The sequence below is a fragment of the Dermochelys coriacea genome, chromosome 10, assembly GCF_009764565.3.
Source record: "Dermochelys coriacea isolate rDerCor1 chromosome 10, rDerCor1.pri.v4, whole genome shotgun sequence".
NCBI lineage: Eukaryota > Metazoa > Chordata > Testudines > Dermochelyidae > Dermochelys > Dermochelys coriacea.
In genome coordinates, this window is record NC_050077.1 from 4730529 (window position 1) to 4752257 (window position 21729).

Consider the following 21729-nt stretch of genomic DNA (forward strand, 5'->3'; position numbering starts at 1 on the left):
ACAAGGCCTCCTGTCAATCACGTGCATGATTTCGATGACATGTAATTCCAAGCTAATTACCAGACCAGCTGTAAATATACTGTATATTATGTATGCCAGCTATCCTTTAATTTTTTAATCTCCTTTGAAAAACAATTTGTTTTTAATGACAGTCATATAAAAGAAGCAAACATGTACCTGTGGTGCAATATACCACAGTGAATTTTTCCTTTAAGAAGACCAAATTTTGTGTGCCCATAATGTCACCTTGCCCCACCAAAAAATTAACAGAGAGTAAAAAGTGGTGAGGATAATGATAATTTTCTTGAACCATTTAAAATTTGTAGACACTTATTTCCAAAGGCCTCTACATGCCTTAGCAAAAATCAATGTTTATTTTAAAGACAATATGCCTGAAGCACTAAATTTAGTTTTAGGATTAGGGCAAACAATATGACAGAATATTTAATTTAAACCAATTTAATTAGAGTACTTCCTAAACTGGCATTTCACTACAACAATTCCCTTTCTCTCACATGCTCCCAGCTCTTCTTTTCAAAGCTGCTTCCTTTAAATATAAACACATTAACCAGGTGGTATGAGTGCCCCTCTACCATATACATATTTTTAGCTGGATCTGTGCCATTCAGTAATGTGAAAAGCTTGACCTTCACAAGAGTGGTAGTCCTCAGCTGAGGCCTTTATAAGAAGGCTCACAAAACCTAATATTTTAGCTCAGTACATTTGATTCTTCATCGTTTCCAAGAGGGCTGGGCGATGCATTCTTTTAGGCTGCTGGGGAACAGACAGCTAGGTATTTCTTCATTCTTTGGCTGTTTTAAAAGGCATCTGTAGAGCGCTCCCCAAAAAGAAATGACAGATTTTCCCATCAAGATCAGCGCGATTGCTGGGCCACCTTAAACTGCATACTGAGGATGCCGTTTATTCCAGCTTGTATTTCATCATGCTCCTGTACAGCAGAAACACCTTTGGGACTACCTGTCAAAATCAGATCCCCTTCTTCCAGTGTGATTATTTCACTGATATAACTGATGATGAAGGGGATAGAGAAGATCATAGAAGAGGTTTCTCCTTCTTGCCTCAGCTCGCCATTTACCTTGAGCCAGATCTGCAGCTTGTGTGGGTCTGGTATCTTTTCCTTGGGCACAAAATCACTAACAGGACACGAGGTATTGAAGCCCTTGGCTAAGGTCCAGGGAAGGCCCTTTTTCTTGCACTCAGCTTGGGTGTCCCTGGCTGTCATGTCCAAGCACAGGGCATAACCTGCCACGTAGTCCATAGCAGCCTTCTGGGAGACAGCATGGGCTTTCTTCCCAATTACCACTCCCAGCTCCACCTCATGGTGCAGATTGTTGCAGTAATAAGGCTTGATAATGGGGTCTCCTTCCCGGACATAGGCTGAGGAAGGCTTCAGGAAAAAAAGGGGCTCGCTGGGGAGAGCATTTTTCATCTCCTTGGCATGCTCTGCATAATTCCTCCCCACGCAGATGATGTTTCTGCCCCATTCCCAGAACTTAGCCAAAGGCTTGGAAGAGGCCATGATCCCTGCAAACTTCCCTCTGTATCAGACGATGAACTGTGAGCAGGGCAGAAAATCACCTGACAGAGGAGGCACATTTTCCCTGCACCAATCCAATGGCTCGCAGCTGAAAACCATAGAGTCGTCTAGGAATACATGGTTCCGCCCCTGTTTTTTTCCCTGGGCGAAGCGGCTTCTGCAATCAGGGGTATTTAATGCATTGCCTGCCAGCCACCCTCCCTGCTCCTTATCAGCACATTATGGTAAGGAGCAGGGATATATTTCAAATGCTGTGCAAAATGCGTTACTTTATCGCTTACCAACCGTTCGATGGAATAAAATGCCCCAGGGCAAATTCCCCAGGCCACCTCGTCCCTAATGCAATAGGCAGCCATGTGAACAAAGTGGAGGCGAGACCAAAACAAACAAAAAAACCCCCAAACCCCTCCCAAGAGAAGCCAGTTGCAACCGGCAGGCCAAAAAAGCAGGCCCAGCCTCTCTCCCCCCGCGAAGGCTGCAGCGGGGCAATCCGTCCAGATGCCTCGGCGCCCCTGGGATGCGCTCCGCGGGCGCGGGGGGCAATGCCCGAAGAAGCGAGCCGCGTTTCTGGCCGTGCAACCCCCCCCCCCCGCAGGCTGCGGTGCGACCGGCGAGGGCCTGGGGCAGGCGGCGGCGGCTTGCGCCCAGCCGGAGCGGAGCCGCCCGGCTGGGCAGGGCTGCTCCGGCCAGCGGCGGCGCGATTGGCCGGGGCCGGGGCCCCGGCGTGCGGCGCTGGCTCTTATGTAAGCCCCGCCGGCGAGCGGGCGGCCCTGGAGCATGGTCCGCGGGAGCGGGCGGAGGCTCGGCAGCGCGCTGGCGTTCCTGGGGGCAGCGGCCGGCTCCCGAGCGGGTACGTGGCGGCGCCGGGGGCTTTTTGCAGGCACCACCTGCTGGAGCCGGCCCCGCGGGCTGGGGTGGGGTGGGGTGGGGGGGTGCCCCCCTTGCATGGCTGCTGCGGCCATACCCCCCCCCCCCCGGCCCGGCTTCATCTCCGGCTGCAGAACGAAGGAAGGAAGGAAACGAGCCAGCGGCGGGGCTGCAACGCCTGCAGGGGGGCAGAGCGCCGCGGGGGGGTGGGGGATGCCTCTCCCCCCCCCCTTCTGTGTGTCTGCTCTGGGCCGGAGGACAGATCCGTTTTGGGGCGCTGCACCCGCCCGGTCTGGTGGGTCTGGGGGGGGGGGGCGGTATCCGCCTCTGGCTGGGCGGTGATGACAACTTCAGGGCTGGGCTTGAAACAACCTTGAAGGCGACTGAACAAGGACAATCGGGGGGGAACCTCCTAGTTAAAAATGGGCCGTCAGGTTAAAAAAAAACAAAACTCAGAACCCCCAACCCTTCCCTTCCTCCTGGTTGTGGCACTTCAGGCGCTTACGGCTTTAATGTTGCTGTTTGGCTGAGGGATTTTTTGGGAGTTAACTCCACAGATCCGCTGCACATAGGTGACGTTTCCGGCTAAGGTGCCACAAGTACTCCTTTTCTTTTTCTTGTAGTCCGTTTCATTTCTGCCCTTCCTGCAGCAGGATGATGGGGTGGGAAATACCCCGGGAGTATATTTTGAAAACCCAGCCCAGGCTGTTTTGATGGATAAGCTATAAATATTTTGTGGGTGAGGGGTTGTGTTAGTAACTTTTAGAAACAATAACAAAACTTAAACAGCGACAGAACTTCTTTGAAGCTCTCATTTTGTGAATTTATCACCCCGAGTCCCAGTGAAGTAAGGAGCAGAGGATTTTACATGGGTCCAGTTGTAGGAATGACCCGAAACCATCTATTATTGACTTCATTTGCTGTCAAACTTGAAAAGTGTACAGTATTTTATAAAAAGAAAAGGAGGACTTGTGGCACCTTAGAGACTAACATATTTATTAGAGCATAAGCTTTCGTGAGCTACAGCCATGAAGTGAGCTGTAGCTCACGAAAGCTTATGCTCTAATAAATGTTAGTCTCTAAGGTGCCACAAGTCCTTCTTTTCTTTTTGCGAATACAGACTAACAGGGCTGCTACTCTGAAACCTGTCAGTATTTTATAAGCAACTCTATCATCCCTTTGGATCATTAGGGACCCCTCAGTTTGCCACAACTTGAATGTTTGTACAGTGCTTTGAACATGTAAAGCACTACATAAGTGCTAAGTAGTACTAGGGTAATTATATTATTATTATTATTATAAAGGCATAATTATGTGATTGACCCTTCCCAGATGTATTTCTGGGAGCTACTATGCAAATTGTATTAATCACTTTTAGGTGGTAGCAACACAAACAAGAGCATAAGTCATATTGAAATTCTGAGAACCATACAAGCAGTATGACCAAAAAGATAAAGTCTCACAACTGATATAAGAAGTAGTTTGTTGTAGTCCATTCTACCTGGAGAAGAAACTGCAAATGTAGAATACAAGACATGCAGGTACCAGATTCAGAATTTAAATAAATATAAATTTCCTATCTGATCCTTAATAGTGTAGAAGGAAAGGATTCATAACGCCTCTCATACCGAAGGCTTGCATTAAACTCTGCTTCTTTGTCTCCTCAGCATACATCCATATGCTGGATAATGTGAACAGTTTCCTATCTGCAAACACGCCCTTCTTCAAGTGCAGAATCACACTTGCACACTGAAGAATGGTACCAGAAGATATGACCAAAGAACTTGATCCCAAACCTGCTGAAGTCAATGGAAATCTTTCTGTTGACTTCAAGGGGCTTTGGATCAGATCCAAGTATGATCACATATTAAGGAACAATATGAAAATAAAACCATTAGGCCTTAATATTTTAGGGTACACTTTATTAAGGCTGACATATTGACATTGAAATAAATGCTGTGATATGGTACTGGATAGTGGGACCAGTTATGTAATGTTATGAGGCTGAATGACATCTTAAACAGAACCAGTTCTGATAGCATCAGCGTGCACAGATAAGAAATTCTACACCTGTAGACCAGATGAGAACAGCTCTGAAAACTAGGTCTGAGTTACAGCTGGAAATTTGGAGGGCATTTCAAAGTGTGTGCGCGCACTTATTTTTATTTATTTATTTATTCCAATCACACTTTGGGATTTTAAAGGCAAGTATTTGCATGAAAACCCCCTCTCAAGGATCTGGTAAATAATTTGGGGCCAGAACCTCCAAATACTACTATGATTACCTTTAAGTCAATGGAACTATTTCCTTACTTAAAATTTAAGCATGTGCATTAGTGTTTGCAGGGTCAGAGCCTAATTTAACTATAAACAGGGTTAGAGAGGTTGGGGGAGATGAGGAAATGGTTTTACCGTATTGAAGTATGCCAGATTTGGGTCTGGGAAGAAGGATTGGTTTGTTTTTGGTGTTTCTCCTGCTGAGGAATGATAGATTTATTTTTATAAAAGGGATTTCCCTGCTCCATAACACCAGTTGGCAGGTATGGATGCTAAAGTGTCTTCTCTGTCAAATGCCTCTTACATGTATGCTCTATTATGCTTCAGAGTTGGGGATTTTCTTTGCAGTATTGCATTTTAGATTCTTGCACTCTCTTCCTTTACTGATCTTACAGCTCTAATTTAATATGAGGCGGCAGGCAAATGTGGAGTGGAAAACCAAGGACTCTGGGCCAGATAAATAAGCCAAAGGGGACCTACAGCAACAACTGTCTGCCTCTTAAGTTTTCCAACAGGTTATTACACTTGCCAGTACTGAGATGGTTGCAGAGATTCTGATGGTTGCAAAGTGAAGCTCCGCAGTAGATTTAACATCATATATTCTAAAGTTCTACAGGCCTTGTTTTTTATAAGCCATAACAAGACTACAAGGCCTTTTAAAAAAAGTCTCTCCACAAACATGGACATTACTGAGACATCTAAGAGGCTTGCTCAGAAGCTGCCTCAATTGCAATTTCTGTTTCCTGCTGTATCGGTGGCACTCCGGGAAAATTGCAAATTGCCAAATCTCAGAAAACACTGGGCTGGAGTCCTGGGAGTAAAATGAAACACCAGCCCCTTGTGTCCCCGCACTTCAAAGCAACATGGTTGTCTCCTTTGCTGTGCATCAGTTCTCTCCAGCATTAAGACAGCTGGTTTCTGTTCCAGGGAGATGGATGGCTGAATTCCCATATGAGGCTATTTGATCGGGCGAGCGGGTTCCAGTCTTGCTAGGGCAGTTCTACTCCTGGCTTCATCAGGAGTGAGATCAGGCTGAAAGTGCATTCATCTGGAGCATTTACTATGGCCATGGGCAGACTCTATGTTGGGAGAGAAGGGCATTTCATCTTGGCAAGCACAACATTACCAATTGTGAACAGACAAAAACCATGTCAGGCCTCAGAAAATTGAGACTTTAAAAAAAAAAAAAGCTAAATATTTGGGGGTTCTTTTTATTTGAGTTCTGAGCCTTTAGGGTGCACATGGGTCATCAGGTTTTTGCCTGCAATATGGGGGCTAGAATCATACTTTCAAAATGCAGGCTGAGATTCTCACACAATCTCCTAACTCCAGGAGCTGGGGCTTTAAAAAAAAAAATGCAAACTAGTGATAAAATTGCAAGAGTTGGCAGCTCTGCAAGGGAGAAACTACCTGAAAAGTCTCACAGGGTTGGGTCAGAAACGGGTTCTGCTGCTTAGACAAAGAGCTGCTGCTGTCAGCAGGGTGAGAGACACTTTGGACTAAATGGGTCAGCAGTTGCCCTAAGGAACTCCAATTTGGCTTCAGTTTTTGTCACACTAACAGAGTGGGAGACGGTACCTTCTTGAGACGCAGTGACCTACTTAATGAGGACCATGTGAATAGGTCTCCAGGCGACATAGTAGAACTGCTCCCTCGCTGAAGTTTTCTTGTTGCTTAAATCACTATTGACTCTTGTAGCTGTTGTTAGTCTCTGCTGAGCTACTGCATGGTCCTGCCGCTTCCCTTTAGAGGATTCCAAGCCAGGTGAGGAAAGGTGGGGGGCGTGGAAGATTGTTGGCGAAGCAGCAAGTGCGGGAGTTTCATTGAACTCGTAAGAGCTGGCTATGAAGTGACTTAGGGAGTCTGTTTCCCTACGCTTGCTGTTAGTGCATTGTGTCTCTAAAGTCCTAATGTCCCCTGCCATTCTAGGGCTCTGTGTGTGTGTGTGTGTGTGTGTGTGTGTTGTTAAATATAAATTTAGAAATACTTTAAATGTCCCGGGGGGAGAGGGAGGGCGTCCGGGTGAGACTGTGGTTTAAAGGCTTTTTCATGTGCCAAATGCTCGTAACACCGACGAAGCTGGATTTTAGCTCTAGGTCTAGTGTGTCTCCACTGTTGTGATGCCCTGTGTACTGTGCATCCCAAAGCCTGTTTAGAAACCTCTTCCAGAAACGTAGATATTTCTTCTTTCCTATTCTTCTGTCTGTCGTGGGTGAAATTATCCCACGGACAGAAGCCAGCACAAGCCATATTGTGGGGAAGCGGAACAGTCCAGTGGCAGCACTGGGTTCTATTCCCACCGGTGCCACTGAGCTGCTGCCAGTGTGACCTCAGGCAAGTCACTTCTCCTCTCTGGGCTGCCAGCTTGTCAATTTAGACTGAACATGCCTTAGGGCGGGGACTGTCTCTCAGTGTGTGTGTGTGTGTGTGTGTGTGTGTCTATACAGCACCCAGCGCAACGGGGCCCTGGTCTTGCATCTCTCAGTGATTCTGTAATACTCATGTTGTGTTGGCCCTCTCTATAGCGGCGAATTTCATCCCAGACAACTGGCTTACAGTGAGCAAGATTTTACAGGCGACAGTAATCCTCCCTGAATGGAACATTTGTTGTTGTTGTTTTTTTTTAACCTTTAACAACTACATTTAGGAGCCCTGAAATTGGTGAGTAGGTGACTAGAGGCTCTAGAAACAGGAGGCCAAGTGGGCTATCCTCTCTTGCTCATCTCCACCATTTAAATGGCTGAGCCTTTTGCCCATTGGCTGTTGTTTTACATACCGATTCCCTGTGGAGTTAAACAGGCTTCTTCTTTACTTTGGGCTGTTTTCGTGTGAAATGTCCTGGATCTGCTTAAACACTTCACCCGAAGCAAACAGCAGAACACCTCTTTTTGTCACGTCTGAGTGGCTGTAGCCCACTAACCCAAACCTTTCCTCCAGAGTGTATGATGGTTAATAACTTGTATACCGAGGGGAATCCAGCGTCCTCTGCAGAGAATCCTGCATTCTCTCCCCCTTTGCCTTACCTTGCTGCTATGGTGTCTATAAGGAATGAGCCAAAGGTGTCTGTCTATGCTCTAAAACAGCATTTCTCAACCTTTTTGATACCAGGGACTGGCATGCTGCCTTTCTAACCTGTATCAGGGAGATCTCAGGGACTGGCACTGGTCCTTGGACTGGCTGTTGAGAAACACTGGCTCTAAAACATGTTTGTTTGTTTTTTAAAATTTTTGGCTCCACTGTGCTGTACCCTGGCCTTTGCTGATAACCCCATAGTCCTACTGCTGTGACAGCTGCCTGCTCTGTTACCCCTCTGTCAGGCCTCAAATTAGGCCCAATCCTGCAATCACATAGACCTTGTGTAACTTTGCTTATGCAAACAGGTTCATTGATGACAGTAAGCGCCCTGGGCCAGGGCCTGTCTCTCATCTCTGTGGTGACTTGCCAGGTTTTCTCCTGGGTGTTGCTGGGGAAGCAGGGCCATACTGCCATGTGCTCCCATTTCACTCCTCGTTGTGGCAGGTGGCATCCTGCTTGGGAGCATTTACCCCTCCTGTGCCCTTGATTTTCCTCCTAGATGTGGATTCCTCCATATCGGCTCCAGCAGGAGACAGCACTAAGCCACGTGCTGCTCTTCTCTGGGGCCCTTCAGGGCCTTGGAGTTCAGAGCCACAGGATCCCCTGAACTCTTTCCTCCCCGCCAGTTTTGCTGCTGCACCAACCTTATTTTCAAATATTCTCTGCATCCCCAGGTGCAACACGGCCAGGAGCTGGCTTTCTCCATGCTGACTCTGATCTGAGAAAGTCTAAGATAGTCACACAGACCAACATGAAGGTGGAGCTGCTTCCGGCCCTTACAGACAACTACATGTATCTCATCATCGATGAGGAAACCAAAGAGGCAGCGATTGTTGACCCTGTGCAACCTCAGAAGGTAACGCTCCATGCCTCTCTGTCTAACGCGCTGTGCCTGGTGACAGGGAAGCTGGGTTTGGCTAGCTGCTGCCTATGCTAGCCCTGCATTTAAATGCAGGAAACGATTAAGGCATGAACCTTGCCTGGGTTAGGGGTAAAAAGGCTGGATAAACTCATGATTACTGGTCGATACAGCTGCTCAGATAAGGGTAATCAACTTGTATTTATTGGGATGTGAACAGGAAGGATATTTTTTTCCCCTCTTTATCTGCTCTGGGTGCAATATGGAGGTTATTCTTGGCTTCCTATGAAGTAACGAGTATTTGCTGGAGGTGGAACGTTGGACTGATGTTCTGATCCAGTCTGGCGAGCCCTAATGACCTGATCTGCAGTCCTTACTCCGGCATCATTTCCAGCAAAGTTAATGGGAGCCTTGTCCGAGTTCTGGGATGCAGGTTCTGGCTCAGTTCCTTACAAACCGTAATAGAGGCACAAAAGCCCCTACTCATGGTTGAGGCCATGCCTAAGCCAAGTTATATGAGTTCTAATGTTTCTATGATGCTCTGTTTGTAGGTTGTGGAAGTGGTCAGAAAGCATGGTGTGAAGTTGACTACCGTTCTAACCACCCATCACCATTGGTAACACTTATGTTCTACGATGTTATAATCTTAGGGTAGGGTAGAATTGCCTCTGGAGGCAGTTGTTCATCCAAAGCACAATTCAAGGGGTGGTTCTTCCAGATATTATTGGTCCCCACACATGAGTTCCTGCTCAGAGGATCCAGGGCTCAGTGGAAATGTACTAACCTTTACAAGGAGATTCCCTGTTAGGCTTAATGGGCCTGATCCAGAGCCCATTGAAGTCGATGGCAGTCTGCCCACTGGCTTCACTGGGCTTGGAATCCAATCTAGAGACAGGAGGACCGACTTCAATAAAGCAGATTACTGGCGGCAGAGTTTGGTCCTTGGGTATGTGCATGCATTTACCACTGCTGGATGCTGCGTGTGCGTAACTGAGAGCCGAATCAAGCCCCAGGGAAAGTGGAGTGAGGAAACTGGTTTGACAGTTGCTCTGGCTTCCCCTCACTTGGCATCTTGTTTAGATAGATTTACTTAACACCCATCACAGCCATCTAATTTAAAGTTTGATGGGAATGAAAGCTCTAAGGAAGCACTTTTAATACAAGCTTAGGCGATTGAACTGGAGCTGGTGACGCTACCAGCTTTGTCGTGGCAATGAAAAAGAATGACTCACGATGGCTTCTGTTTAACTGACCTAGCTGTGTACTTGTAGAGCACCCATCATGACAGTGTCCAAAGCACAGATCCTCTGTAGTATTTAGGCACCTGTCTCCCATTGATTTCAGTGGCACTGAAGTGCCTAAATATCTCTGATGTGGGCCCATGTCCCATTAGCCCCTCTTCTTGCTCTGCAGAAAAGACCGTATCCAATTCTAAAGTCTCATGTTGAAGACTAGAAAATGCTGTTACGTTGTGAATTGAGACCTGTAATCTTCCTCCAGCTTTCCTGAAAACCCTCACGTCTTGTCAATAATGTGCCTTGGTATTTGCATTTTTTTTTTTTTTTTTTTTTGTAATGAACACATACCCCCGTAAACTTCAGCACAGGTGCAGTGGGGAAACCCATGGCAGAAATTGTCCTGGTCTTCCTCTTAAAACATAATTGAACAAATGAAGTCAAGCAATAGCTTTGGTGGGGCATAGCCTCAGGGAGGAGATGGTGACCATGAATCTTCTGAAACTGTGTGTGGAGGTGAAGTACAAGGAAACAGAATAAAGTAGCTGCTTACGTTACAAAAGGTGGTAAAATTCAACGCCTGGTAACGAGCCAGACTTTTCAGGGTAGCTAGAGGAGGGCCAGAGTTGTAAGAAATGCATCTTGTGGCCTCCCAAAATATGACCTTTTAACCTTCTAGGGATCATGCCGGAGGTAATGAGAAGCTTGTGAAGATGGAGTCTGGGTTAAGAGTGTATGGAGGAGACAACCGAGTGGGAGCCTTGACACAGAAAGTGTCTCACTCAACATCATTTCAGGTAAAAATAAATAAATAAATAAAATAACCAATCCAGAATGTGCCTTCCGCTTGAGAAGCCTGTCTAGAGCTGGACTGATGCCATCGGTCTCTACATAGACAGCCACTAAGGGTTCATGGGTCATAACCTGTTCAGTTCCCTGCTCTGCCAGAGTCCCTGTGTGACCTTGGATAAGTCACTGCCTTTGTTCCCCATCTGTACAATGGGGATAATACCACTGTCCTGCCTTACAGGGGTGCTATGAGGATAAATGCATTTAAAGATTGTGAGGTGCTTGGACGCTGTGGCAATGGAGGCCAGATAAGTACCTAAGACTAAGGTTTAAAAATCAGCTGCTGTAGATCCGCAAACGCAGAGTGGAGACTCTCTCCTCCTTGCTCTGGCTGGACTGCAGCACCTGGCAGGAGGAAGTGAGTGGTTCCAGACTGGTGCTGCTCTTCCTAAGCTAAACAAACGAATGTTACTCGACAGAGCTTTGGTTTAACTGCAGCGGAGGTATCTGCCAGCCATGTTTGGTGCCTGCGCAGTAAAACATGCGGCACTGTTGCTGACGCCCAGGAATTCTTCTTGTCCCAGAAATGTACATTTAGGGATGTATTTAGCACAAAGGGAAGCCCAAGGAGATACTGGCAAGTGTGTGTGTGTGGGGGGGCACTAAAATTTAACTCATGTCTGTGATAAATGGCCCCTTAGCCCGGTGAGCAGGCTGTTTTAGTATGTGTCTCTGGGCATAGCTCACTTCCCCTTTAACACCGCTCTTGGCAGTACCTGTTTACACTTGATTAACTTGTTTGGGTTTTGTATGTCTCTCAATCTCTTTGCTCCTGTCATGGCCTCATTTGCTGCCAAGGATGGAGTTACTCTGCATGTAAGTGAGAGTGACTCAGTACTTGCTTTGAAGTAATACACTCCATTCTCTGGTAAGCTCACCTCTCCTTACCTTTGCTGAGCTCCCGTGGCAACCTGACTTGAGATTTTACTCTGCAGCTCTGAGAACTTGCCTGAATCATACGACTAGAAAAGCATTGAGTTAATTTCCCTTGCCATCAGTGCACGGTGGCCTAACTTCATTCTTTGGCCTTCTCCTCAGATGGGATCTCTTCATGTGAAATGCCTCTATACGCCATGTCACACTTCTGGACACATCTGTTATTATGTGACTAAACCAAATAGTTCTGAGCCTCCTGCTGTCTTTACAGGTGAGGAATTAGGTGGTTTATTTTGCCTCCAATCTGTGTTGCTGAGAAATGCAGGTCTTTCCTCTGCTTATGTTCTCCTGATTATCCAGATTTAGGTTCTTTCCTTGTTACAATCACAGCTCACTTCTTCTTAGCCTATGTGCAACGTGCCTCAGGTGGCATGTGACCAGGATTCATCACTGAATTTGGTCTGCTGGTTGGATCGCTAGCTTGCCCTGGCCGAGTGCTGATGAGGAGTGCATCATGAATGCTGATCCATGCCTCCCACAGCTCACTAAATGGAAATTTCCCTAAACTTGTCTAACTAGCGAGGCTTGGAATTTTATTAGCAATCGCTAATTTGGCCCATGTTTGCTTTTGTGTATTTTCTTACAACTTTGTTAGTTGTGTAGCTAAGTGGAGGGGAGACTAGGTGGGCGACTATGCTAGTGGGTAGTGCATTCACTTTTGGTCTCTGGAAGCCTGGGTGGTGATCCTGCCTTGAGTGAAGTAGGTCTGATGCTTTGAACTTGATCACGTGTACCTGCTCCTTAATAGGCTCTCGTCAATGTACCCAAACAACCAAGAGTTCGGCACCATCACGTATTTCTTTAGAGACCAACGTCCATTGGATCTATAGCATGGCCTTCTAGCCATGTCTCTTGCTTACGGTGGCAAAACTGTGTGTGTGGGAAGCTTGGATGTAATGATGGTTATGACCAGCCACAGTACCGATTTTTTTTTTTTTTTCTGGGATTGTCTGCTCCAGTGTGTTGTTGTCTGGTCGTGACGCTGTGTCCTGTCCTCTCTCCCAGGTGACACACTGTTCGTGGCTGGCTGTGGGAAGTTCTTCGAGGGAACCCCAGAGGAAATGTACAAAGCACTGATAGAGATTTTAGGCCGCCTGGACCCTGAAACGGTATCGATCCCTCATCTCATGTTAACAAATTAACCAAGCTGAACCTATTACAGACTTAAGAAGGAAACTACCTTCCTAATACCATGTTGCTCAAAATGGGGGAAGTGATCTTTCAGAATGAACAAGGGCTATATCCAGGGACTGTCTTGCATATAGAACAGCCAGGGGTCCGTGGAGAAGGGAGCGCTGGTCCACTGATCCCTCTTCTGCTCATAAAGAGGGAATGCAGGCTAGGGCAGAGGACTTAGGAGCCAGGACTTCTGGGTTCTCTTCCCAGCTCTGCCATGTAACATCAGGCAGATCTCTTCCCCATTTCCCCTCTGCCTTCGTATGGTGGATATAATATATATCCATGTTCTAGAGGATTATGAGCCCTTGCCATTAACTCCAGTGGAGCCAGGTTTGCAGCCCTAACATCTGTAATGGTGCTTTGAGATCCTGGGATATGAAGCGGTGTGAGTGTAACATTTTTTCCCCTTCTCTTAGAGAGTTTACTGTGGTCACGAATACACGATCAACAACCTAAAATTTGCCCGTCATGTTGAACCCAATAACTCTGCCATCCAACAAAAACTAGCCTGGGCTAAGGTAAGTGGGGTCTTGGCATTAGGCTTAGTGGATTATTAGAATTATTTTTATAGTGGGGTAGCACCCCAAAGCCTCTTTTGGGATCAGGGCCATGTAAGGGGGAGGCATTGTACAAATGCAGCTATACATGGCCACTGCCTCAGATCTTAGTCAAATGTGGGACACGATGCAACAAGCGAGTCTAACAAATAAGAGGGAGAAGGAGGGCAATGGCACTGATGTGGTGGCGGAGGTGACCTGTACGCCTCCATCAAAGTCATGCAAGGTTTATGGGTGGAGCCATGGTGCTAGGAGGTGAGGAGGCAGGAGGAGAGGTAAGAGGTTGGTGGGAGGACAGGGATGCTGAGAGAATGGAGGGCAGGGATGAGGTGAGGGCAATGACCGGGATCAGGAGGCTGAGGCAGGTCGTGTTCTGAGTTTGGTTAAACCCAGCCGCACGAAGAGGTTTGGGGCTGGCGGCGGGAGCGAGGCAGATGGGCGAAGCTCGCACACTGTCTTTATCCCAAAGAGGCCGTAGCTGTAGCCCTGCTGGTGGGAGCAGCAGGAGGGTACTCCTCCCCTCCCCCCCACACCCCGAACATGCAGAGCAAAGCCAAAGGGGCAGACAGCCGAAGACCCTCTGAGCCAGCACTGGCCCTACATCCAGCTTCCCTCTGTCCTTCCCAGTCCCACCTCCCCATGTGCTATTCCTGCTTCTAGAGGGTTGTGAATGGGGCCGCTCAGCATCTGCCTGTGTCCTGCATCTGTTTGAATGTTGCACATATGTGTCCATTTGGGGAAGGATTATGCCACTTTTTCCTCTAGTGAGAACAGTCTGGCCTGTGGATGGCCTATATTATTGCGACATTCAGAGCAGCTAGAGGCAATGCAAACACAGCACTGACACTGTGTCTTAGCTTACTGAATGATACTGAAGACCATTGCTTTTCACATCTGTACCCATCATAAAGCGGAAATCTTTCCCTTTTTTCCAGGCAAAATATGACAGTGGTGAACCAACTATCCCGTCTACTATTGCAGAGGAGTTTACATACAACCCCTTCATGCGAGTCAGGTACCTATGTATGCATGGCTGATCCTGATACTATCTTGGGTTATAAGGAAATGGGGGAGGCCATGACCTCTAAATAAAGCAGCAATCGAAGCTTGTTGCTCTGCCTTTCATCAGCAGATTTCAGTTTCGATAGAGACAGGTGTCACTTAAAACAATTATGGGGAGCAAGGGAGCTGGTGCTTCTGTGGCATTACTTGCGTTTAAATTGTTCCATTCTGTGACCTCTTCTCACATGCGTAACTTTTTATCCTGAGAGAGATTTGTGCCAACAAATGAAGGTGTAGTGACTGGCTAAGTCTAAGAATGCTATACAATTTGACTCGAGCGAAGATCTGTTTCTTGGCTGAGTGACGTGTTCCTCGTTCATGCTGTATTTTCAGAGGGTGCAAATCTGGAGATGTAAGCACCTCCCCTCAGCATGTTGATTTTATCACTTGCAATCTGTTCTGGCTGATGACTGCAGCTTTAAAAATTCTTAAGATCGCTGTGAACGCTATGACAGGGCTCAGTTCTGGATTGTGCTGGTCAGCCCAGAGAAACCGTGCTATGCCCTCACATCTTCATGGGTCGATAAGTATCCTGTGAGCAGACGCTTTGCAAGAAATACTGCCTAGAAGTTTGTGTGATTGTAACTCAAATGTGAAATCAGGTCTGAGTTATAATATTTCTGGTTTGAGTTAAAATGATTAATATACACAGTCTTATTGCAGTGAAATAAAATTGGCTTGTCTATTTTTACTTCTGCTAGAGAGAAGACAGTCCAGCAGCATGCTGGGGAAACTGATCCCATTCGAACAATGGGAGCCATCAGAAAAGAGAAGGATAACTTCAGGGTACCAAAAGACTGAGTACTTTGTCTGAAACACTTACCTATCAGTTTTATCGTGTTTTAGGAACTAGAAGTTTCATTGTTCTGTTGTGGTGGAGACACGTTCACAGTTAGGTTTTTTTAACTGTCTTAAGTGGGGTGGGGATAAAAGGCACTTTGCTCTTGTTAAGATGTTCTATGGCTTATTTATAAGATGTTAAAGAGTATTTATTCCTGGCTTTCAAACTGTCAGATGCAGTGAGGTTTTGCATGAAACCTTACAAATGTTCAGTATGTGGTGGTGGGAGGGGAAGGCACATTTGAGGGCTTAGTCCTTACCAGGGCAAAACTCAGTTAGCTTTATAGGAGATCTGCCTGCATATGGACTGCAGGATTGAGCCAGGAGACTTCCACAATTAAAGTAAATTGTGTGGAATGCATGTAAACAAATGGCTGTCTAACGAATTCTTTTGCAACTTATGAAATTAACCTTTCTGATTCTGTCACTTTAAGATCTGCTACATTCATTCGTCATAATGCAGTGCTCACTTTGCCACCAGCAATTAAGGGTCTAATTCATTAAATATGCTTCCCAACTTGCTTGCTATCTGGATACATCTGGCTGTAGAAATAAGACTGTCCAAGCTTGCATTAGAGTGTAGTTCCCCCTCCCTCCCCTTCTACCCACACCTTTCCTTCTGCATCTTAGAGATCAATAATTTCTAAAGACAGCATGTTTTTCAAACTGATGGGCCATGATGTTGCTTATACCCTTCAAGTATGAGAACAGCTGCGTATTAACAGCTTAAAAAGCAGTTTGCATGTACCCACTGACTCCCCTCTGAAGTCTACTATGAATAGTGCCTGTAACAACACCAAGCCTTAGGTAGGGACTCGGCCGGTAGGCCATTATGATCCTAAAGAGAACTAACTTGGTTTAGTGAGTAAATGCATGTCCTACAAGTTTGAGTAGATATTAAATTAGGCCGTAGATATAACCTTTCCTACCATTGTGCCATCAGGATAGCTTCTTTATGCTGTAAATGCTACTTTAATCTAGCAGGATTAGCCCAACTGACCCCTCTGGCAAAAAAAATTCAAGAGTTCTGGTTACTGTTGTGCCCAAGATCATCAAGGTACCAGCTGTTTTGGAACAGAGGCTACCCTTCAGGGCCTGCCTCAATAGGAACAGAAACTAGAGTTGCCTGGTTTAACCCCTTAGCTCCTGCAATCTTAGTCTTCCAGCAGAAGCTTCTTCTAGAGTGCTGTTAAATGTAAAGAAATCAAAGCTTGCCCTGGTCGCTCAGCTGCACTGAAGCCTGGTTTCAAGGCAGATCCAAGGTGTCTTCCAACACAACTTTTGTTCCTTAAGCTTTCCTTTCCTTGCCCTTGTGGCTCAAAGAGCCCTCCCTGGTGTGAACTGCAGGCACATCTAGATGATCGGAGTAGGCAACTTCCTCCCTAGACTGCTGTTCATTTAAACAGTCTGTTAATTCTGGTGAACAGAGCACAAGTTTATGAAAGCAGATCGACAGCATGGAAACCCTGCCTCCCTGGGAGAGACCTTGCATGGCACAGAGGAGGTAAATTAAGCTTGATTTTTCCCACCCATTCTCTGGGTCTTTGTTTTCATGCTGCTTGTGGTTTGGTACTCTGGACAAAAAGGACCACTTGGTCTCTTTCAGAGCAAAGGATGGTCTTCCAGATCTCTCAGTAACTGGGGTGGAGGAGAATAGGCAGAATTTTGCCATGTCACAGAACTGCTGCCGAGAGTTTTCAGTGTCAGTGTTGGAAGATAGGCTTCAAGTGAGGTGATGGGGTGTGGGGTGGGAGGGGGACCTAGCATGGGGTCCGTGCCCCCTTACCATCTGTGCCATGAATCAGTGTTCATTTCAGCCCCCTTATTAAAAAGGCTTCCTTTAAATACATGGCCAAAGGCACCCTATTAACACAAGCTGCTCATTCTGTCCTACTCGGAGCAACTTCCATATCTGCATCTCTGAGCCAGAGCCGGTGTCACTAGAGTCTTCAGAGAACTGTGCTTTAAGGAGGATAGTTTTCAAAAGTAACTTCCCTCCCTCCCCAAGTGGCTAGGGCATAGGAGTCCTGGCTCCCCTTTCTGGAGTTTTTCTGACCTTGGTCAGGCCCCTTACCTTCTCTGTCCCTCAATTTCTGCATGGTTAAACAATGCATGTGCTCTTCAGGAGGCTAGGGCTACTGTGTGTAGGTTTGTAAAGTGCTCAGAGACTCTGGCTTTCATCCAGGGATATCACTATAAACCTCTTTCGCTCTCCTTCCTCTTTTTTTTTTTTTTTTTTTAAAGAACCATAAGCCATGTAATAGTACCCACATTTTCATATGTGATAACCTGGAGGGTGAACACTATCCAATGTGTGGCTACTGTAGTATCTATTTTAAGCTGTGCAGTGGTTACTGCTCAAATGCAGCAAAGATGCACATTGCTATTAATACTTTCACTTCCAACACCTGTCACTGTTATGGTGCATGTAGCTTAGGAGCGGGGCCTGAGGGGAGGGAAGCCTGCAGAGACAGTTTATGTAGGAGTTGACTGTGCAGTGTTTTCATCTTGCTAGTGAGACATGATATGAGCACAAAGTGGTAGAATACACACTTGAAAAATTCTGACACCCATATCTTAATGAACTGGGCTCCTAATTACATCCTCCTCCTGTGTCTCTTCTGATTGCACAGTTACAAACTAAATGTATGTTTTTCAATAAATGATTCTCAGCTGAAACTGAGTAATGCTGAGTCATTCAAGCCTCTGAATCTAGTTCCTCCTCTTCTGTTTATTGCCTGATAAGTAATCTGGGCATGGTGGACTTTGTCTCCTCTTGAATTCGAGTTAATTTCTTGCTTGCCAGCCAGTGCAGTCATATGCTGAAAGTATTTTAAAAGGACATGACTTAAATTTAGGGGTGGGTAGGTTTTTTACACACTTTAAAAAGTGAAATATTAATGTCTAAATACTGCAGTTTCTGAAACACACATTTCCCAACTGTCTCTAAAACCTGTACATTTTCAATTAGAAAAGAAAAACAGTTTGAACATTATTACTGCAAAGTGGAGAGACATGTAAACAGAGCATAAATCAGGGCAGTAATCTAAAGGGAAAGAATGTAAATGTATTTTACTTGTTACTAATGGTTAAGGAGTAAAATGTTCAAAAGTACTTAAGTTTTATAGAAAGTCAGTGGGGCCTGGGTAACACTTTCAAAAGTAGGCCTGGATTGTATTTAAAAATGTTCCTTTAAAATGGAAATCAAAAGACAGACCTGAAACACTATATGCCCTTTGAGCCTTTGGTTTGGCATTTCTGTTAGAGGAAGAGTCTGTCTCTCTTTAACATGGAGGACTGTTGGGGTGGGGGGGGACCAGTTTGGGGTGGAGAGGGCATAATTAATTTCTCTGCTAGAGGGGAAGAGCACACAATTAATTACAATTTTGGGGATGGATAGAAGCTCGAAGTTCTGCCCCATCAGCTAGCAAGCAAGATCCAAACCACCTTATTCAATACTGTTGGAAAAATTGCAACACTAAACAGACATGAGGGGGATTCAATAAACAAAAGACAGACCAAAATCAAACTATATTGCATGATTTTGGGGGGGGGGGGGGGGTTGTCTCATGATTTTTGAACACTTGGGGTTGGCAATACAGCAGATGCACTTAGTCAAATGTTCTTTCCACAGGTCTGCCCTGGCTTGCCACTTACAAATTAAACTTCACAACATCCTTGCAGGGAGCAGTTTGCTGTTATCTGCAGTGTCCTTGGAGGGGGGAGGAAATGGAGGCACAGAGGTTTAAATTCAGCCCTGGGGGAAAGCGTCAGATCTTCACTGCACCCAAAGGAGACTCCACCCGCTTATGAGGACTGCATGGGGTCCAGAACAGTTGGTGACCTGTCTATAATCACACAGTAAATCATTGGCACAAGTGAGATTAGAATTTGGGAGTGCTGGCATCTACCCCCTCCCTCACACAATATGGCTTATCCTTTATTTGCTATTTCCCAGCAGTGAGGTTAATACACAATCAGGACATCAAAAAGTCCAAGAAGAACTGTGTTTCCTGCTATAATAAACAGAAAGACCCAGAGATATGAGTATGAACTTAAAATTCATAATCAGCCCTCAGTTTGTTTATAGTAGCAAAGGAAGCAATTTTTAAAAATCTAATTAAAAGAAACAACCACTTTAAAGTACAATGACTGTTACATGACAGCTGCTTTACTGGGCCTCAGGTAGGGCCGGATTATGACATTCTGAGGCCCTAAATGATATCAAGTGTAAGAGGCCCCATACCATTAAAATTTTTTTTTATTATTTTCACAGAAAGGACATTGAATATATAAACACAAAAGCTTTTATTTGCATATATATAAAGGCAAAGTTGTAAAAATAAAATCTTCATTTTCAGCAACCCTCTCTAACGATAAGATTTGGATGACCTTGTAAACTGGAGTAATAGTAATGGTATGAAATTTAATAGTGAGAAGTGTAAGGTTATGCATTTAGGGATTAATAACAAGAATTTTAGTTATAAACTGGGGACGCATCAATTAGAAGTAATGGAGGAGGAGAAGGATCTTGGAGTATTGGTTGATCACAGGATGACTATGAGCTGCCAATGTGATCTAGCTGTGAAAAAAGCTAATGCGGTCTTGGGATGCATCAGGTGAGGTATTTCCAGTAGAGATAAGGAGGTTTTAGTACCATTATACAAGGCACTGGTGAGACCTCACCTGGAATACTGTGTGCAGTTCTGGTCTCCCATGTTTAAGAAGAATGAATTCAAACTGGAGCAGGTACAGAGAAGGGCTACTAGGATGATCTGAGGAATGGAAAACCTGTCTTATGAAAGGAGACTCAAGGAGCTTGGCTTGTTTAGCCTAACTAAAAGAAGGTTGAGGGGAGATATGGTTGCTCTCTATAAATATATCAGAGGGATAAATACTGGAGAGGGAGAGGAATTATTTAAGCTCAGTACCAATGTGGACACAAGAACAAATGGATATAAACTGGTCATTGGGAAGTTTAGACTTGAAATTAGATGAAGGTTTCTAACCATCAGAGGAGTACAGTTTTGGAATAGCCTTCCAAGGGAAGCAGTGGGGGCAAAAGACCTATCTGGCTTTAAGATTAGACTCGATAAGTTTATGGAGGAGATGGTATGATGGGATAACATGATTTTGGCAATTAATTGATCTTTAAATATTCATGGTAAATAGGCCCTATGGCCTGTGATGGGATGTTAGATGAGGTGGGATCTGAGTTACTACAGAGAATTCTTTCCTGGGTATCTGGCTGGTGAGTCTTGCCCATATGCTCAGGGTTTAGATGATCACCATATTTGGGGTCGGAAAGGAATTTTCCTCCGTGGCAGATTGGAAGAGGTTTTTCGCCTTCCTCTGTAGCATGGGCCACGGGTCACTTGCTGGAGGATTCTCTACTCCTTGAAGTCTTTAAACCACAATTTGAGGACTTCAATAGCTCAGACATAGGTGAGAGATTTTTCACAGGAGTGGGTGGGTTGGATTCTGTGGCCTGCGCTGTGCAGGAGGTTGGACTAGATGATCATAATGGTCCCTTCTGACCTTGATGTCTGTGGATAAAGAGTACTTGTGGCACCTTAGAGACTAACAAATTTATTTGAGCATAACGAAAGCTTATGCTCAAATAAATTTGTTAGTCTCTAAGGTGCCACAAGTACTCCTTTTCTTTTTGCAGATACAGACTAACACGGCTGCTACTCTGAAACCTCTCTAACGATGACGTCATGACAGAAATACATTTTAGACAAATTCTTTGAACTAATTGCATATGTAAGTAGGGCAGACGTAAACAATACAATATTAAAAAAATACAGTAAATAATACAATTTATTAGAAGACTTCTCAGAAATTTTTTCTTCTCTGTTAGGGCATCTAAATTGTGGTATTCCTGGTCTGAATACGCAGTGAGACTCTTAGAGGATATAGGATGCGGATAACCCACAAGCTTAAAGCTCAACTGTTAGTTATATTGATATGAATTACACCCAAGTAATAAGCAAACCATCAGAAAATAGCATGTGGGTTGTATTTTTTCAATAAATAGATTTGTTTTGTTTTTATAGAAGGTTGTGCTGAATTACCTAATATTGGTACTAAAATTAGTAGTAGAAAATAATTATTGAAACCAGTAAAAAAAATTAATTTTATATTATAAATATTGAGATTTATATATCTATACAACAACAAATTATATGACAAAAGCCTGTGCTGTTTTACCAGGCTATTTTTGTGAAAGTTAGTGCTATTCTGTCTATGTTCTCACAGGAAAACAAGAGAGGATATATAATTTTGTTTACACCATGAATAAGGAAAATTATCCTTTTCCTATGAAAAACGTTTGATTAATTTTGTTAGGGAAATACAAAGATTATCCAGACTATATATAAAATATATTTACAAATGTTCATTCCGATTTAATTTTTGCTATGAAACAATGAA

General features: G+C 44.9%; 2 protein-coding genes across 3 annotated transcripts; one reads left to right on the forward strand and one right to left on the reverse strand.

Annotated features, from left to right (window-relative positions):
• Positions 1 to 333: 333 nt before the first annotated feature.
• FAHD1 (fumarylacetoacetate hydrolase domain containing 1) lies at positions 334 to 1955 on the reverse strand. The gene has a single exon (XM_038419124.2). The coding sequence runs from the start codon at positions 1538 to 1540 to the stop codon at positions 875 to 877; it is 666 nt and encodes a 221-aa protein (XP_038275052.1). The 5' UTR covers positions 1541 to 1955; the 3' UTR covers positions 334 to 874.
• A 305-nt stretch (positions 1956 to 2260) lies between these two features.
• Positions 2261 to 17973, forward strand: LOC119862413 (hydroxyacylglutathione hydrolase, mitochondrial). Of its 2 annotated transcripts, none has more exons than XM_038419117.2 (9): positions 2261 to 2408; positions 8452 to 8633; positions 9188 to 9252; positions 10551 to 10668; positions 11759 to 11867; positions 12662 to 12765; positions 13252 to 13353; positions 14328 to 14407; positions 15156 to 17973. In XM_038419117.2, exons 1-9 carry the CDS (start codon positions 2336 to 2338, stop codon positions 15253 to 15255), a joined length of 933 nt encoding a protein of 310 aa, XP_038275045.1. In that variant the 5' UTR covers positions 2261 to 2335; the 3' UTR covers positions 15256 to 17973. The 2 variants fall into 2 exon arrangements, with proteins under 2 accessions (XP_038275045.1, XP_043349998.1); XM_043494063.1 differs by lacking the exon at positions 2261 to 2408 and adding an exon at positions 6932 to 7036.
• Positions 17974 to 21729: the final 3756 nt, after the last annotated feature.

Coding starts and splice junctions, on each gene's coding strand:
- FAHD1 (XM_038419124.2), bottom strand. CDS start 1,540: ATGGCCTCTTCCAAGCCTTTGGCTAAGTTCTGGGAATGGGGCAGAAAC.
- LOC119862413 (XM_038419117.2), top strand. CDS start 2,336: ATGGTCCGCGGGAGCGGGCGGAGGCTCGGCAGCGCGCTGGCGTTCCTG. Junction 11,868..12,661: donor GCCTCCTGCTGTCTTTACAG/GTGAGGAATTAG, acceptor CCTCTCTCCCAG/GTGACACACTGTTCGTGGCT. Junction 14,408..15,155: donor AACCCCTTCATGCGAGTCAG/GTACCTATGTAT, acceptor TACTTCTGCTAG/AGAGAAGACAGTCCAGCAGC.